Below are 18640 nucleotides of genomic sequence, written 5' to 3' on the forward strand. Positions count from 1 at the left end.
AGAGGCAGGCGGATTTCTGAGTTCGAGGCCAGCCTGGTCTACAGAGTGAGTTCCAGGACAGCCAGGGCTACACAGAGAAACCCTGTCTCGAAAAAAACAAAAAAAGAAAAAAGAAAAGAAAACAGAAACACTGGCGAGAAAGCAAGCACTCTCCATTACTTGCCACTCGCTGCCCTCAAAACTTCTTAGCAACATACACGGTGCAGGAACCTCAACGCAGTTTGTTTTGTCCAATAGCGTGCTTAGAAGCTCAGCCAGACAGTTGTGTAATAATAAACCCTTTATCTTCTGAAGATACAAAAAACGGAAAGATCGCTCGTAGTGGTAGCGCGGATGAGGACCTGGTGAAAAATTTCAGCTGAAAGTCACATTCATTTTAAATGCCACCCTCTCCCTCCCCCCAACACAAACACCTTTCCCGTCTTCCTCTTTTGTAATCTTAAGGGGGTGCAGGGTAAGTGCTTAGGATGTCCAGTTTAAGGAGGGCGAGGAGAAACACGGAGATGGGGGGGAGGGGCAAAAAGCTCGCGGAAACCAAGGTCTTGGTTGTTGCTGCACAGGCTCCCAACTCCTTCACAAGTGCCTGTGATGGAACCGACCAACAACAGTTCTCAGGTGAAAGGAGGTGTTGCAGGTTGCTGGCCAGTTTCCAGAAGCTTGAACAAGGGAAGGAAGACTCCTGCCCTCCTCCCCAGAGCAGAATAAAATGTCAATGCCAGGCCGATCGGGGCTCCGACCTCGTCCAGCTCCCAAGTTCCCCACCCTGCCCAGAGAAGCGCTCCTTCCTTGCCTACCGGCACGCGGGACCACGAATCCGGCCTCTGAGCACCGACAGGCCGCCGGGCGCCGCTGAGCCGCAGTTCCGCGCGCTGCCCACGGACGCCTGACACACCCCTCCCGGTCCGCGCCGCTGCGATCGGCCTCCCCGGCGCCCGGGCGCCCCGCCGAGCCCGCTGCGCCCCCCACCGATCCCCGGCACCTCGCACGCACCTTCACCGCGCCCCGGGCCGGGCCCTTGGGAAGCGCACGGCCGGGTCCGAGGGGCACGAAGCGCTCCTCAGCGTCCTCGTCGTCCTCGTCGCCGTCCACCACCTCGACAACCACCTCTTCGTCCTCTTCCTCCTCGTCGTCCTCCTCTTCCGCGACCCCTCGGGGCTTCTCCGTTACCCGCCCGCGCGTCCTGCGCCTTCGGCCCGCGCCCTCCTCGTCCTCGTCCTCCTCGCCCAGCAGCAACAGGACCGGCGACGAGGCGGCGGCAGCGCGCGAGGGGCCGGTCCCGCGCGGCGGCGGCAGCGGCGGCCTCCAGCTTCCCGGTGCGGCGGCCGGGCTGGGGCCGGGGGGCGGGAGCCCCAGAGCGGCGGCCTCGGGGGCGGGAGCGGGCGCAGCGCCCCCGCGGCGGCTGCCCAGGCTGGGGCGCTTGGCCAGGCGCCTGGCCTGCATGCCTGCGCCGGGCTTGCGGGCCGGAGCGCCGGGCTCCTCGCGGGCTGCGGCTGGGCCCGGAGACGCGCGGCTGCGGGGCTGCGGGGCCGCCTCCCGGGCTGGCCGCCGCTGCTGGCTGGCAGACGCGCGGACGCCGCCTTCGCTGGCCCGGCCCGCGGGGACGCCGGCGGCTACGGCGGGGCGGCGCGCCGGCCGCGGGCGGGGGTGGGTGTGAGCGAGCGCGCTGCTCCCGCTGCCGCTACCTCCGCCTGCGCCTCCCGGGAGCCGCGGGCTGCGCTGCGCTCCATGCGGCCGGCGGCCGGGCCGGCGCGCGCCTCTCCGGGCCCTGCGCCCGCGCGCTCAGGGCCTACCGCGGTGTCCTGGGCGCGAGCTGTTTGTGTCGTGTCTTCACCGCCTCCCCCTCTTCCCCAGTCCTCGCAGCCTTCCTGGTCTCCGTTCAGACAAAACCCGGACTGGATTTTTTTTCCCCAGACCCGCGCTCTCTGAAAATCTGCCGGCTTCCCAGCAGTTGGCTGGGACACTGAGGCCACCCTTGCCCCTGGGCCCACGTCTCCCTCTGGTGGGAAGAGCGTAGGTTTAGCCGACAGGAAGGTGTTTGCTTAAGAGATTTGCTCAAGAGTGGTTGGTTCTCAGATCGCGACCACTGGTGCTCAAGTGAAGTTCGACCAGGTGTGCCAACCCCAGGTTTGGGGTCAGTTCCCAGCCTGAGTCCTCAGTCATGGAGATTCCTGCAACATTTTCCAGGCCCTCTCTACCAGGTTCCTTTGAGCACCAGGTTGTAGGCCTTGCCTCGTGTTCTCTGCTCTGTGCGGGTTTGGCCCTCCTACGTTTTTTCTTCCAGTTTCCACCTGAGGTCCTTACCTGGTGATATGGGCCGAATTCCAAAAGTCTTCTTTCTGCTCTTGGTTTGGTCTACTGGCACTGTCCCAGTCTAGAAAAAGCAACAGACCAAGTGGTCAAGATTGTTATTTTAGCTTTTTATATGATGTAAGCTAGCAGAAGGCCAGTTTGCCATGTTATGAATGAATGCCGCTTTCGGGGGTAGTAAACCAGACACTCTGCATCCAGAGCATGCCCCTAAATTCTACAGGTTTTGGCTAGGGCTAGGAGGGCCTTATTCATCAACTATTGAGTAAAAGGGTGTCCACATGATCCGCCCATTGTTCTTGGAGATTGAACATCACGTGGCTTGCTAGATATGTGATGGGGCTCATTAAATGTTTATCTGGGGTACCTTCCAACCGCTAAATAGGGATGAGGACAAGGATTCTAAAATGAACTTTGTCCTCCCAGAAACTGATTACCCGTCCAGAAAATGTCTGTTTTAAGTAATCACATCCAAAAATAGTGGTGTGTTTTAAAGCCACCTTGTTCTCACTTCCTGTGAGGCACCAGCCCACAGGTCCTGTCCATTGTCCTTTCTGAAATGCCTTTCCATCAGGCCTTCCTTTCACGTGCCAAAGCTCTGCTAACACCTCCCCACAGTGAAATTGGAAATGCCTACAGTATGAAGAGGAGGTGTGCACACATGCACTCCCCTGCCCCACTTCAGACACCACCCCAGGATTCATCTCCCTCAAAGTGCATTCAAAACACACAGTTTCTAGTGAACTCTTCATCTGTAAATATCCTGTTCAGGAAATTAGAATGAGCAAACCTTGTAACTGGAGCATTGTAATTTATGGGTGTGTCTTGGATGTAGCTAGACCCTCCCAGAAGCAAGTGAATTGTTTCCGAGAGCCTACAAAGAGTAGCCCCAGGCAAGGAGCTAAATTGCTCTCCTCCAGATTGAAGATAGTGGCTTGGTTGATCTCGTGAGATGATTTGGAGAGAGGCAGCTAAGTATATGGGTCTCTGGCAGAGGTGGGCAGGTGGCTCAAGGACCTGTACGAGGGGTGCAGAAGAGATCTTATCGATTGTTTCAACTAACAGCACAGCTGTCGTGGTCATCAGAACAGCTGTGATCCTTGCATGCCATCAGGCTGGTTGGCTGTCCTTAGGAGGAGTGGGCACAAAGCCTCTCCATGAGACTCAGCCTGTCCCCCAGCCACTTGTATGGAATTTTGCCCTAGTGGCACTTGTCCCCACCCCATCTCTGCAGCAGTGGGTAAATCATTCATGCTGGGTAAGACTTTCTGGTGGCACAACTGCTTTGGGCTCACCTGCGTTCTTGTAAGTAAGCCCAATAAAGTCACTGGCTCCCCAAAGGGGCTTTAGTGGGACTGTGTTCATCATCTGTGTCATGACAAAACTTCTCCTGGGGAGAGAAAACACACCTATCAACCTACCCCAGATAGGGACGCCATGACACACTAAAGTTTGCATGCCATCAAAGTCCATCTTGGAGAACTTAGTGAATGGGTGTTATTGGGTCCCTTACAGGGCAAGGGTCACTTATGCGCAAGGGCTTCTTACAGAGGCAGGGAAGGCTGAGTTTGCAGCCCTGAGAAGCTATGGACAGGTAATAGCTTCTAAGGGAGGAAAAGGCAGCTGTCTTTAATGGTGTGACGCCAGGTCAGCCACACTCTAATGGATAGCCCCATACCCAGGAGTAAATATATGAACAGCAAAAACTAAAGTTGATGGGTTATTAAATTTAGACAGGTCACAAAGTTGGGGTGGGTAGATCTGGAAGGAGACCAAGGGAAGAGTTGGGGGTGACTATTATCAAAATAGCTTGCATGAAAGTTTCAAAGAACTCTTATTTTGTAGACTCATGAGGTAATATATACAGTCATCTTTAGTCTTATATGTAACCGGTTTAATAGAAAGCCACATCCTGCTTTTTTGTGCATTCCGTGGGTTCCTGGGATGGAACTTAGAGGCTCAGGCTTGCTCAGCTAGCACCTTTACCTAATAGCCTGTCTCCCGCATCCACACCTACCCTTCCCCTCAGGGCTATAGTGATCAAACGCAGATCCTCCGGCTCCTTTCCTCCAAGCCCCAGGACAAGCGCTTAGATTGGAGTGCACGGTGAGCTACTGAGCCCTTGTTGGAGAGAGAACTAGAGAACAATGGGGAAAGACAAGTGAACATGGCTAAAAGGTGTCCTGAGTGCTAGAGAAGGCAGAAAGGAGTAGAGTGGCAGTGCTTTAACATACAGAGATGCTGGTCCCAGCTTGCTGGTCCATGAAGGCTACAGTAGATCAGAGCATCACAAGTTCAAGGCCAGCCTGCTGGACTTCAAAATTCTACACATCACAGCATGAACACAATGGAAGAAAGAAGTGTGTTTATGTTTATATCAAAACAAACTTAAGAAAGGCATGGAACACAACGTAAGTCTCAAATCAGAACATGCCATGGCCCAGGTCTCTGTCCTATAGACTGTGCTCCAGTCTGCTCGAGTCTGCTCTGGGCAGGGTAATGGTATCAATGCACAGGGACACTCCAGCCTGCCATCTCCTGTCTGGTTTCTTGTGATCCACAGTGATTCTTAAACATTTGACATTTGAGTATCAAAGATGCAAAAAGATGTGTTTAAAAAAACAAGGCTCAACTTCACATTCTGTTCGAGATATATATATATATATTTTTTTTGTTTGTTTGTTTGTTTTGTTTTGTTTTTCGAGACAGGGTTTCTCTGTGTAGCCCTGGCTGTCCTGGAACTCACTCTGTAGACCAGGCTGGCCTTGAACTCAGAAATCCGCCTNAGTGCTGGGATTAAAGGCGTGATCCACCACGCCCGGCCGTTGTTCGATATTTTTAAGATTCAGAAAAATAGAAATCATGGTCCCCAAATCATAAAGTCTAAGCATCACCTATGCAGAAACACAGCAGCCTCACCTACCACTGATAGGATGGTCTTTATCAACCTTAAGTAGTTAGATCTGGTGATCGAAATAGCTCCTTCTAAAAACTATTTTTAAATGAAAAGTAATGTTTTTGGCCTTTACAAAGGTTATGAAAGTAAGATGTGACAGGTCTCCTGTGAACGGTTCAACCCTGCAACAACACTGTACTTTCCTGAGTTCTAGGTAATGCCCCCTGAAGACTTGTTATTGGGGGCAGGGTCCTATATTACTCGTGTGTGTGTGTGTGTGTGTGTGTGTGTGTATGAGTGTGAGTGATTTGCAGCTTTGTTTGCCGTTTAGACGGCACTATAAGGAACATCTGCTCCACTCCACGTTTGCTCTGTGTGTGTGTGAGTGTGTGTGTGTGTGTATGTGTGTGTGTGTGTGTGTGTGAGTGACTCGCAGCTTTGTTGTCTGCCGTTTAGACGGCACTATAAGGAACATCTGGCCAGGAGTCTAGAAACCTAACGTGGACTCTGCATGTGATATTCATTGAGGCCCTCTTCTCTGAGGAGTTCATAACTTAGGGTGGCTGTGGCTGAGATGTGCTCCCCATTTTCATAGTGGATGGTATCAGCCATGACACATGTTCAGATGGAGCAGTTGCCCACTATTAGCCCTCACAAATAAAACCCAATATGTGCCCACAAATGTACATTCATAAATTTACTTGAGGTTGTGTGTTCTCTAACTCCAACCGCTTAGCTCTGTGTCTAGGAAAATGACTTTTCGTTTCATGGCCCTCCCTGTTTGGTTGGGGACCCAGAATTTAGGAAATTACGGTTTGGTGGCTATAGTCTTATTTCAGTGGTTGCTGAGTGTTGAGATGTCTGGTGGATTTGCACAGTCATTGGTCCATTTGATCATACTGTTCTCCCTTTCTGCAGAGCGCACACACAGTGCTGAGTCTAGCAAGGCAGATCTTTCCTACCCTTGACTTGCATAGTCCTGAGGCTTCTGTTTTCCTCTTCCTGTCAGTGTTTTCATCAGCATTCCCAGTGCAATGCAGCGACTAGAGTGCTGCTCATGGCCTGGGCAGGCCAGGGGGCAGGTCACCAGCAGCGAAATCAGCCACAGGTCAGCTGAGCCTGGGAGAACTTGAAGTGGAGGGGAGTGGCCTGTGGCCTCCTGCATTTCTGTCTGTTCTACTTTGTTTTCTATTGCTGTGATAACACAAGGACCATAAGCAACCATAAGTAGTCCCTCATGAAAAGGAGTCAGGTAGGAACTGGAGGATCTGGAGGCAGGAATTCAAGCAGGGACCAAGGACCAGCCTGCTTTCTGAGATAATGTAGGACCACCTGCCTAGGGGAGGTGGGCTGTAGTGGGCTGGGCCCTACCTCACCAAGCGTTTATCAAGAAAACGCCCTGCAGACTTGTCTACAGGTCATCTGATAGAGGAGTTTCCTTCCCTCCTCTCTGATAATTCTTTCTTGAATCAAATCCACAACATAACTAAGACACTGTGGCTGCCTCTCTCAGATTGCACAGGTCCCATTGTCTGCTCCACTGGAGCAGGGTCCTCAGACACTGGGACCACACCCTTAGTCTTGTGATGAGGGGTGGGGAGTTTCAGACTTCTGGAGTACTTAGGGAAGTCTGCCGCTGTGAATGGGTTCTGTCGTTGTCATCGTTGTCGTCCTAGGCTACACTTATGGCCACGTGTGGAATACAGTAGGGGTGCCCTTCACCAAACCACGTAAAGAAAGTACTGATTACTGGGCACATGAAGAGCAGGTGAAGCCGCTAACTCTTAAAATGAGCATTATAGTTCTATCTATAATGTGAAACATACAATTAGGACAAAGGTCACTCCCCTCCCAAAGCTGGCTGCAGCTCGGCTGTTTTGCCAGGTTGACTTTTATTTCCGTTCACTATCTTTTTACTCCAACCAACTTTATAATGGTGGAGCTTTATTCTCACAGATGACATGTAACCTGTAAGTGAATTCTAGAGGTACCATGACAAAGAAAGTCATGAAAATATTGTCAGGAAGAGAACACATATATTTTCATAAACTCTGAGAAATGACCATGTAAAACCTGACAGGAAGCCAGAGCAAAAGGCTTAAACACAAAAAACTTAGGGCCTTATCCCAGATGGCACCAGTCAAATGTTTAACAGAAGGGCCTGGCAAGATGGCTCTGCAGTTAAAGAGCATTGGCTTCTCTTTCAGAGGACCTGGGTTCTACTCCCAGGGGAGCCAACCTGCATGGTGGCTCTTACACTGTAACTCTAGCCCTCCACGAGCACTGTATGCATGCAGGCAAAAGACCCATGCGTATTAAATAAGTTCTTAATAAGCTCAGAGATCCTTAGAGTGGAGGGTTTTTTTTTAAGATTTATTTATTTTTATTATATATAAGTACACTGTAGCTGTCTTCAGACACTCCAGAAGAGGGAGTCAGGTCTCATTACGGATGGTTGTGAGCCACCATGTGGTTGTTGGGATTTGAACTTCGGACCTTTGGAAGAGCAGTCAGGTGCTCTTACCCACTGAGCCATCTCACCAGCCCTAGAGTGGAGTTTTTACCACAGGGCGCACCATTGGGCTTCATGTGACCCTACCCTGCCAATCTTTGTAGAGGAAGCAGCACCCTGCTCAGGGATTCTCCTGTGGTCAGTGCCAGAGTGGAACCAGTGTGTGCACATGTGCTCCACGGATTGTCCAACATGGATTCCTGACAGAGCTGCCTGGACTGAATGTGTGCCTGCATGTGTGTGAGTCACACAGGTCTTCCCGCTCTCCCACACACTCCCATCAAACCCATCTTGTTTCACCCGATTCCTTGGATCCGTGGAGAAGTTCTCTCTTTTGTTCGGCTTTTACTTCCTAGTCTACAGATCCATCTGAGCTCTGTCCACGGGGCCAGCAGAGTGAAGGTTTTTCTCCACAGGCCCACGCATGCTCATTCTACACTAAACGTTCAGCTCATTCTACACTAAACGTTCAGCTCGGTGCTCACTTTTCTTTTTCTTTTTGTTTTTTGTTTTTACTGTGTGCTCCCTTTGCTTTGCTGCCTGGCTTTAAAAGTCGTCATGTCTCCCCATCTTTAGGCTTACCTCCCAGCCTTCCTTCCCCTTCCTTTGCTGACTGCCCCCCAAAATTCTTGCCCTTACTCCCCGGTGTTTATAGTGGTGTACAAGCTTATCCTTTGTACTTTTCTTTTAAATCCTGTTTCCTTTTTTTCATAAGTAAAGTCTATGTTTCAATCATTCTGATCTAATATTATTTCCTTATACAAGAATGTGTTATTCGGTGTGAAGGGTAAATCTCGTCAGCCTGATAGATTTATAATCACCATGGAAACACCTGTGGGTGTGTCTGGGAGAACTTTTCACAAAAGGATCAAGTGAGGAGGAGATCCCCTCCTGAAGGTGGGCAGCACCGAGCTGTGGACTGCATAAAAAGCTTGAGAGCTGGGCAGCAGCCTTCTCACTCCTCTCTGGATCCAGTGTGACAGCTGCCGCAAGCTCCTGCTGCCTTCATCTCTCCACCATGATGGACTACACCCTCAAAACCTGAGCCAGTCCCAGAGCCCAAGAACACCCATCAAAAACTTAAACAACACTAGGCCTGAGACTCCTCGACTCCTTGGTTGTACAGAGACTCCCACGATGTGCAGGCTGTTGCTTCTGTCCTCTCCCAACCCCCACTCCCAGAACTGAAAGGTAGACACAGGACCCAAAGGCCTCTGACTCCTTCCAGCCACCTCCCTAAGGAGTAGCAAGAAGGTGCTTACCAAAATAGGAAGGCAACCAACAGAGGGAGGAGGAGTCTGCCCCGGCGAGAGCACACCAGTTGGTTCTCCAGTACCAAGTGGTCAGCCCTGCATCCATACATCCAAGCACCATTATACAGATGATCAAGTTATAGTTAGGACATCCATGTAACAAATAATGATGTAGTTAGTGAAAAGAGAAGCCATGAATTTGAAAGAGCAGGGAGGGGTGTATGGAAGAAAGGGAAGGGAGAAATGATGTAGTTACATTTTCAAAAATAAAATAGAAAAAAAAAAACAGTATAATTCAGAGAAACAAACTGAGGCAAAGCAAGCCCTTGCCACTTAGGCTGTGTTTGTGGGGCGTGTTGTTGCAGTGATGAGAGGGTAACAGCGTATCCTAGAGGGCAGTTATGTGAGGACTGCAAGGTCTTACCAAGTGCTCCTGGCTGGCTTGTAGCCACCACGCTCCAGCCTCCACCCCGTGAGCACTGTGGTCCCAGGTGTGCCCCAGTGCACCTGGCACTCAGGAGGCATGCTCAGATTACATACACGTTCCCGGTGTGGTCTTACTCAGCTTTTGGTTATGTGCCTGCCTGTGTATTTTAGCCAATAACCCTCTATCACAATATAGGATTCTTATACTTTTATAACAACACGTATAGGGCCAGAGAGATGGACAGTGGTTAAGAGTGCTGACTGTTCTTCCAGAAGACCCAGACTTGATTTCCACAACCCACAGGAACTGCCTGCAACTTCAGTTCGAAGGGATCCATGTTTTTGTGTTAGCATGTACAAGGTACCCAGACATATGTACAGGCAAGATATTCACACTCATAAAGATAAATCTCAAAAAAGAACCCGAGAGTCATCATCATAATATCTCTAGTAAGCAATGCTTTCCAGCCTAGCTCCTTTGATATATTTAAGAGCATTGGAGAGATGCTCTGGTAGCTCTTTTTGCAGTGATGGAATTAGCCTGTATCAGGGCCACCCACAATTCCAGTGACCAGCCATCAGCCACATGGTGTTGCAGAGCACTTGAACTGTGGCCAGTTTGAATAATCAACTGAATTTACATTTATTTCCTTTTCATTAAGCGAGAGCTCCATGGGGCTAGGGCCTCCATGCACGCACAGCCTTCCAGATCCATTTGTAGATGACTCTAGCTGGGCTACTGAAGGAGCAGAATGACCCTGGGCTATTTTACTGCAACTCTCGGTCTGACATCACTGGGTTTTCACACCCACCTGCTCTTGAAAAGCTCTTGGTGGGTTGGTTGGTTTATGGTTTTTGACGATTTTTTTGTTTGTTTGTTTCTTTGTTTGGGGGGGTTGTTATTGTTTGTTTGAGTTTTTTTTTTAAAAGATTTATTTATTTATTATATGTAAGTACACTGTAGCTGTCCTCAGACACACCAGAAGAGGGAGTCAGATCTCCTTACGGATGGTTGTGAGTCACCATGTGGTTGCTGGGATTTGAACTCCTGACCTTTGGAAGAGCAGTCGGGTGCTCTTAACCGCTGAGCCATCTCACCAGCCCCGTTTGTTTGAGTTTTATGAGTTGTATTGGTTTGGTTTGGTTTAATGTTCGGCCTACTTTTAACAATTCCCGCTTATCACCTGCACCAGGCCCCAGTTAGGCTATTGTCCAGTTTGAGGATGGCTACTATATCAGAAACTCTCAGTCTTTTTTTATTTTTTGGTTTTTCGAGACAGGGTTTCTCTGTGTAGCCCAGCTGTCCTGGAACTCACTCTGTAGACCAGGCTGGCCTCGAACTCAGAGATCCGCCTGCCTCTGCCTCCCAAGTGCTGGGATTAAAGGCGTGCGCCACCACGCCCGGCTAACTCTCAGTCTTTGCGCTTTGCTCTCAATGGTACTTTTTTCTACATCATCTTAGTTCCTGTTACTTTACTCTCAAGCTATGTTGGGCTGGGGGTGGGGTCATCTCTTAAATGAATTCTCGTAGTAACCTATTACAAGAGTCTTAAAAGCCAAGAAATAGAACAAGGCACGTACACATGCAGATACAAACGCTCCCAAGGTTTCTTAAAAGCTGTAAATGTCCTTTTGTTGTCATGCCTGTATATATGAGGGGGCGGGGCAAGACTGAGAGGAACCTGGTAACTAGTGTAAGCGCTCCTCGTCGCTCACAGTTCTTCTTACCGCATGTATAGATTTGTCCTTAAGTCAACCTAGTCGGATGGTTTCCTGGCCCATGCGTGCCAGGGTGGAGGAGAAGCCTTAGAGATCTCCACGGTTCACTGTGGTGCAAAAGTAACTTACAAATGATTCTCTTTTTAACAAATGACTCTTAGTTGTCTGAGATCAGGTGCATGTCCCCCAGCTTCTGCACATGAGCCCCATTATTCTCATAGCTTCAGTAGCCAGCTCCAACTACTCCCTAGTGACAGTGGTTGCTGCCAGCCACCTGTTCCTTGGCTTCTTGTCACACAGCAGCCATAGGGATTCAGAAGTCACTTGTCCTAGGAGGCTTTGGAATTTTGTGGAAAGAACTCTAGAATTTTGAGCAGGTAAGGTCTGTGGTTCAACGTAAGACTTAGACGGTCCTTCTGACAGCTGTATGCAAGTTAGACAAGGAAGAAAGGGCCTTAGAATCCGGAAAGCAGCCTTCCCCTAGGTGAGAATAGTGAGAGCTTGAGTTGAAGCTGCCGTAGAGACTCTTGATTGCTTTCTTGAGCAATAAACCTGATCATCAACAGAAGAAAAAGTGAACCAAGGATAGTAGTCTGACTTGAGTTCATCAGACTGTTAAGCAATCATTAAAGAGGAAGCAGCAGGTTTGGTGGGGAACATAGTTAGCTCTAGAGCCCTTTGAGCATCCAGGCTGAGGCTTGTCATAGCTCCAGTGTGTAAAGGAGAAATCTGAGGGCAGCTGAGTGGCAGAGCACTTGCCTAACATGCGAAAGAACCTGGGCTCAATCCCTGACTATTGCATGGGGTTCTGCCTCTTGTCATCAAGCCAAGGAGGTTGCTTCTCCCTGGTCCTCCTCAGTGGCTGCTAGGATCGGAGGATGCAGATAGCAGAGAATATTCCCTTTGTGCTTTAGGGTACTCACCCACATCCTTATCTCCTCCCAGACTTCACTGCACCTAGACCAGGGACTCATTCCCACAGGTTGGAGAGCAATTGGCTATGGCAGCCCCACCTCTTCTTTTATCTTTCCTAGAAGACAAGCAGCTTCCTGTCCTTGCTAGTTTCTGAGTTGATAGTTTCCCTGTTCTTCTATCACCCATGGAGATTAAAGTCCTTATACCTTTAAGCATGTTTTTGTGCTATGCTCATGTTGCCTGACATAGAAATCATGAACATGCAATGAGGGTTGGTATAGTTAAGACTGTAAGAGGCTTAGATGGTTCCTCAGGGAGAGGCACTTGCTACCAACCCTGACAACATGAGTTCAATTTCAATCCCTGGGACCAACAAGGTGGGAGGAGAGAAACAGTGCCCACAAGTTTTCCTCTGATCTCCATCCACCTGCCGTGGAGACTGAATATCATTAAAAGATAGAACAGGAATTAATACTAAGTGAAGCAACAGGCCTCAGAGAGGAGTAAGTGGTAGATCATGGTCCAGAGCCCAGATAGAACATGCTGTTTGTCTCTTCAGGGGAAAGAGCTTCCAGCTTGTGCAGAGGGCAGGGAGTGAATAAAGATACTCCAAAGATACTTGTGCTATCATGCTGCGGACTGGACTCTTTGGGTCCTTTCACTAAAGCAAGGACAGATTTGGAGCGTTAGTTTTACAGGATGCCACGGTTCCAGGAGACTTAAGTTTCCGTGAACTTTTCGCCTTGGGACTGCGTCCAAGCTTTTGGGCCTGTCACGGGAATCACTACTGGAGTGGGTGTGGCACTATCGGACTTTGGTTATCAGACTACTGAGGTAGTGGATTCTCAAGGGGTTAGAATTTCTCCAGGACTCTCATGCTGGGAGAAGCAAAGGGCCAGGAGCCTGAATCAGTCCACAGGAGAGCTCACCTCCAAGAGTCACAGATATGGTCAGAGTCTGGCGAGCAACCCACTCAGATTTCCAGATTCTTGTGTCCCAGAACAAAGAATTGGTCCAGGGACATATGGACTATAGTAGAAATGGAGGCAGTTTGTTGAAGAAGAGACAGACACTCTGAACAATGAGAGAAGGCAAGAGAGCTGACACAGGGGTAGAGACAGATCTCAGACAAAGCCCCAGGACCCTTTATAGGTCATTTATATACCGGTGACCTCCTGATTCTGTCCTTCCTCCAATAAAACAGTCCTGACAACTTCTCAGACAATCCTACAGGACGGACTGGAGCCAAGCAGCCATGCTAACAATGATGGGACCATACATCCACTGAGGCAGCCATGCTAATAATGATGGACCATACATCGGCTGAAACTGCTTAATTATGTATACCTCTTACCCTTTATTTAAACCTAAATTTCATTTGAGGACCAGTTGACTGCCTATAAATGTAAAACTATGTTTTAAAATGCACAAAATACAGACTTGGCTATGTATGTACTTTAGCAAAGATTGAGTGTCCACCATGTGTCCTAAGATCTTGAGAGAATTCTAATATGCCTTGCACACCTTCCCTGCAGAGCTGGCTCCGAACACACTGTGATTTTAACACAGAATGCCTACTGATGATGCCCAAAACATGCTCAGACCCTCCCAGTCCTACAGAAGACACAGATGATAAACACATTACATAAGACTCCAACAGACACGGCCTTGATCTGCAAGGCAGGGGTCAAAGAGAAAAAAGGAGCCAGCCGGCAAATGTTATGATTTAGATATAAAGTGTTTCCTCAGAAGGCTCGCATTGCAGGTCCAGCTCCTGTTTTTACTTCATTTCTGTTGCTACCACCAAAACCCCTGACAAAGGGAAACTTAAGGAAGGGAGGGCTTTATCACAGTTTGGTGATTTAATAGTTCAGTAGTGTATCATGGCAGAGAAGGCATCATGACTGCAGGAACTCAAGGCAGCTGCTGGTCACAAAGTTAGAAAGGAGATGGGGGCAGGAGGGGACAGAGAGAGACAGAGAAAGATAGAGACAGTCAGAGACAGAGACAGAGAAGAATGTTGGGACACTGGTCCCCTTTTTTAAGTCCAGACCCCATCTCATGAAATGGTGCCACCCACATTTAGAGTAGATCTTCAGACATCCCTCAGAGACATGTCTAGAGATGTATCTCTAAGGGGACTCCAGATGCAGTCAGGTTGACAATGCATATTATCACCAGAGTCTCCAAGATACTATTTATGAGTAAGACTTTGGGGCAGTTGATTAGATCATGAGGGTACTGCCTAATCAATGGATTAATCCAATGATGGGCATAAACCTGACTTTAAAGGATATATAGTCTTCCCACTGTACTCCCCCTTCCTCTTCCCCCTTCTCCCTTTCCCTCACCCCTTCCTCTCTAGTGCCCTCTCCTCCCTCATGGCTGCCTAGAGGTAAGCAACTCTGCTCCACCATCCCCCCTCCCATGGCGTCCTGCCTCACCACAGTCCGTGCCAGTGTGACCAGCCTGCCATAGACTGCAAGCTTCAAAATGGACAGGTAAGGTTTGATTCTCTTATTTTGTGCACATGTATGTCTATGTGACGTATGGACATATGTATATGGGTTGGTGTACATGTCCTTGGGGGGCACATGCACATGTGTGCTCATGCATGTGCATGATGAGTGCCTATCTTCTTGATCACTCTCTACCTCAGTTATTAGGACAGGGTCTTTCACAGAACCAGGTGCTCAGTGATTGGTGATGCTGGCTGGCCACTAAGCTCCAGGGATCCACCTGTGTCCTCTGGCCCCTCTAGCACCGGGGTGGTCGAAGCATGCTACTGTGCCCAGAGTCCATGAGAGTGTACAGACCCAAACACAGTCCCCACACTTTCACAGAGGGCACTGTACCAGCAGAAGCATCTCCCCAGTCACTTCCTTTTCCCCCAAGATACTTATCACAGAATTAGAATGTCAACAGCCAAAGGGAATCAAAGAATGCTTGTCTAATGGGGTCCTGGAGATGTAGCTGAAAAGGAGATATAAGGAAGTACATGGCAGGGGGAGGCAGCCTTGAGAGCAAAGGTGTGGGGTGTCAGGGAGAGCTTGGGAACTCTCCCCCAGTGGTGGAAACCAGGAACTAACTAGTTAAAATACCAGTTCTTTCTGGTGTTTCCAATCTGAAGATTAGCCCTAACTTTTAGTGCAGTTGCTTGGATGAGGATGGCCCAATAGGTTCATGTATTTGAATGTTTGGTTCCAAGTTGGTGGACTGTTTAGGAAGGATGTGGAGGAGTGGCCTTGTTGGAGAAGTGGAGGTGGGCCCAGCCTCCCCACCTCCTGCCTGTGGATCAGGATGTAAGCGCTCAGCTACTGCTCTGCTCCCATGCCTGTCTGCTGCCATTCTTCCTTCCGTGGTGACCATGGACTTACCTTTTGAAACTGTAAGGAAGCCCTCTCTTAAATGCTTTCTTTATACCTGCTCTCGGTCATGATGTCTCTTCACAGTAATAGAACAGTGACTAAGGCACTCCCTGTGCAGCTCATTGTGTTGTGTGGGGCTGAAGCTCAGCTGCTGCCATAGAAGAGTCACAGTGGTGGCAGGGACTATGACATCACTGCATGTCACAGGGAATCATCAGTCCTGGGAGAGGAAATCAAGCACAGATCAGTGCTCCTCAAGACACCAGTCCATTGTCACTGTCTTCTCTCAATCTAGAAGCCAGGGCCGGATGTTCGTGGAAATAAGACTGTGTTTGTAACCTTTCAAAGTGGCATGCAGACCTTGGAGAGATGGCTCAGTGGTTAGGAAAATATCCTGCTTTTCCGGAGGATCTGAGTTCAAATATCCACATCAAGCAATTCGTTAGCAGCCTGTAACTCCAGCTCCAGGCGATCTGACACCCTCTCTGGCTTCCAAAGGCACCATTTCTTGTGACTACATATCCACTTACTGACACACATACACATAATTTAGAAAATAAAATCCATCTCAAAAACCAAAATGTGAAGAATTTAGGTGCAGACTTCACATGCGCAAACGGATTTCCCGTGATTGAGATAAAGTATCCTGAGGCAACGCACAGAGATCTAAGAAGGGCTACAAACAGGAACATTGATTGTGCTGAAGGCTTGGGGCCTGGAGAAGGAACTCGAATGCCGGAAGAGACCTGATAGAAGAGGCCCATACGCAAAGATGAGCTCCGCAGACTGGGAGCACGACAGAGGAGAGAAGTAAACGTAAACGGTCTCCGTAAAGACTTGTCTGCAGCTTCTTTAGTGAATAGCCCATCCCATGGGTGAACCTCCTGTAGGGCAGCACAGTGCATTCCAGTCTGCTGGGGGCTTGAGAACAAGCCATTCCACACCTGCAGAGGCAGTGGGCATCTCGAACTGAATAGGATTCACCTAAGCATTGGTTTCTTCTTCAGAGTTGTTCTCAATTTTAGGGACTTGTAACACAGGACGACACAACTCAGCAGCCGAGGATGGAAACTTAGCAACTGCTTCTACCTCCTATTTTTCTCTGACACCTGTTTTGTTTTCTTTCTTTCTTTCTTTCTTTCTTTCTTTCTTTCTTTCTTTCTTTCTTTGTTTTTCTTTTTTTTTTTTTCGGTTTTTCAAGACAGGGTTTCTCTGTGTAGCCCTGGCTGTCCTGGAACTCTGTAGATCAGGCTGGCCTCGAACTCAGAAATCTGCCTGCCTCTGCCCCTCAAGTGCTGTTTTTTTGTTTGTTTGTTTGTTTTGTTTTTTTTGTTTTTTTTGTTTTTTTTTAGATAATGTTTCTTGTGTTACAGACTGGCCTGGAACTCACCATGTAGCAAAATGACCTTCAACTTCTCTGATCTTCCTGACTCCACTTCCCAGGTGCTAGGACAGAACTGGAAGTTTCATGCTTGCTTGGCAAGCACTCTACCAACTGAGCTACTTCCCCACTTGTTCAAAAGCCGTTTCAATCTCATTAAACAGCTACGTCCTGTACCGTCTCTGTGGACTCCAGGATGCCAGGCAAGCCTTTCACTAGTCTCCTTGCTATAGCTTTTGCCTTCACAGGAAAATGTCTACACAGCGGCCACACTGTATGGCATACCTGAAATAAAGCGGGCCAGGATCCTCCGGTAGCTTTCTATCACACTCGTGGAAAACAGAAAATTCTTCCCAGCCTAGAGGCCCCTGAAAGTGCTCCTCATACCCCCCTGGCTGCCCTCCTCTCCTCCTGTACATGCACACCCCAATCTCCCCGGATCATACCAGCCTGTGTCCTACATCAACTTGATCTGTCATCTTCCAGGACCCTCTACCTGAATGCCTGCCTGGCCCCTCAAGACCTGGTTGCCCCAGGGATCAGCGTCTGCAAGTACTCAGGTGACATACACAGGTGATGCTGTGTAACTGCGCCCCCCCCCCCATGTTATCCCTGATTGCTGAATAAAGATGCCTACAGCTAATATCTGGGCAGAAGAGAGATCGGCAGGTTCTTGGGCTCCTGGGTTTGGGGTCTGAGAGGCCATGAGGGGAGAGAAAGGAGAGAGGAGGAAGCCTCTGTGGGGTAGATGAGTTGTGAAACCATGGGCAGACGGCTATTGTGCCATTGAAATAGAAGTCTAAGTTTTGCATCTTTTGGTTGGGAGAGCCACTGGTTCTTAGACTACACCGTGCATCAGAACCACTTGGGGAGTCTGTGAAAACACAAGTTAGTGGTATAAACATTAAGTTTTTTATTGTGAGATGCAGGGTGGAATTGCAGTCTCCACTCTAACAAGTGGCCTTCCCGGGGCAGACTCTCAAGAGCATCGAGGGAAGACACCTTCTGTTTCTGTGCCTCTCTCTCCACCGTGACTCGCCTTACCTAGTTCCCAGTGGCATCAGAGGAAACCCGTGTCCCGAGTCTTAGTTCTGTTCCTCCCCACAGGAGAAATGATTGCAAAGCCACCCAGGACCAAGGTTTCCTCCCCCTTCCAGCCACCTGGATTCTGCAATACTCCACAGTTACTGGCCTCCCAAACGTGGGAAATGTTTGGAATATCACACAGATTGATAAGGCCAAGGTTTGTATAGAAAATGCGTCGTGGCCCCATATTCTGCCAGGCTTCCAGCCTGTGCTTTCTGCAGCTGAGAAGGTATGTCCAGGGCATCCTCACTGGAGGGCTGTGGTTCACCACAGATAACTCAGCAGGGCTTCCCCCAGCAACTGAGAGCCTGGGCATTGACTGAAGTTGAACGTCTGCCCTGGGCTATTTAGTGGGCGATGAAATAAGATCCAGGGCTCCAGTGCCAGAAAGGAGGCTTCTCATTTACCACAGTGGATCATGGCTGAGTGAAGAGAGGACAGTTCTGAAAGGTTTCTCATTTCCAAGCCATGTGCACGCATGTGCACCTCCGTGTGTACATGTTAAATTTTATTAGCGAATTCCACTTCCTTTACAACTACTTTCTTTTTTTTTTTATCTGGAATATATATTTTATTAACTCCTTTATCAGTGTGTTACTATTATTCACATAAAAGTACACTTAATTGGTTTGCTCATGAGCATCTAAAAACAATGAAAACAAGACTCTCGGGAATATTTTCTTGAATAATTTGTAGATTCATGTAAATCCCCAGATTGAAATATTTATCCATACCTCTGTATCCATGCATGTTCACTTGTCTAACTAAAGTTAGATG

At 48.9% G+C, this 18640-nt stretch overlaps 1 protein-coding gene across 3 annotated transcripts in view; it reads right to left on the reverse strand.

The window, feature by feature from the left end:
• Znf704 (zinc finger protein 704) overlaps positions 1-15465 on the reverse strand; it is a 177566-nt gene extending 162101 nt beyond the window's left edge. Inside the window, exons 1-2 of one of the 3 annotated variants that reach the window (XM_021158282.1) lie at positions 15406-15465; positions 2302-2371 (exon numbers count right to left, since the gene is read on the reverse strand). Coding sequence is in view for 1 of the 3 variants with exons in the window: in XM_021158280.2 (XP_021013939.1) it covers positions 991-1440 (450 nt within the window). In the remaining 2 variants the exon portion in view is untranslated. Of the gene's footprint in view, positions 1-990; positions 1456-2301; positions 2372-3602; positions 3632-15405 lie in introns of those variants that run through there. The other 2 variants (XM_021158283.2, XM_021158280.2) reach the window with 2 other exon arrangements.
• Between the last annotated feature and the right edge of the window lie 3175 nt (positions 15466-18640).

This window comes from Mus caroli, chromosome 3 (genome assembly GCF_900094665.2).
Source record: "Mus caroli chromosome 3, CAROLI_EIJ_v1.1, whole genome shotgun sequence".
NCBI classification, from domain to species: Eukaryota; Metazoa; Chordata; class Mammalia; order Rodentia; family Muridae; genus Mus; species Mus caroli.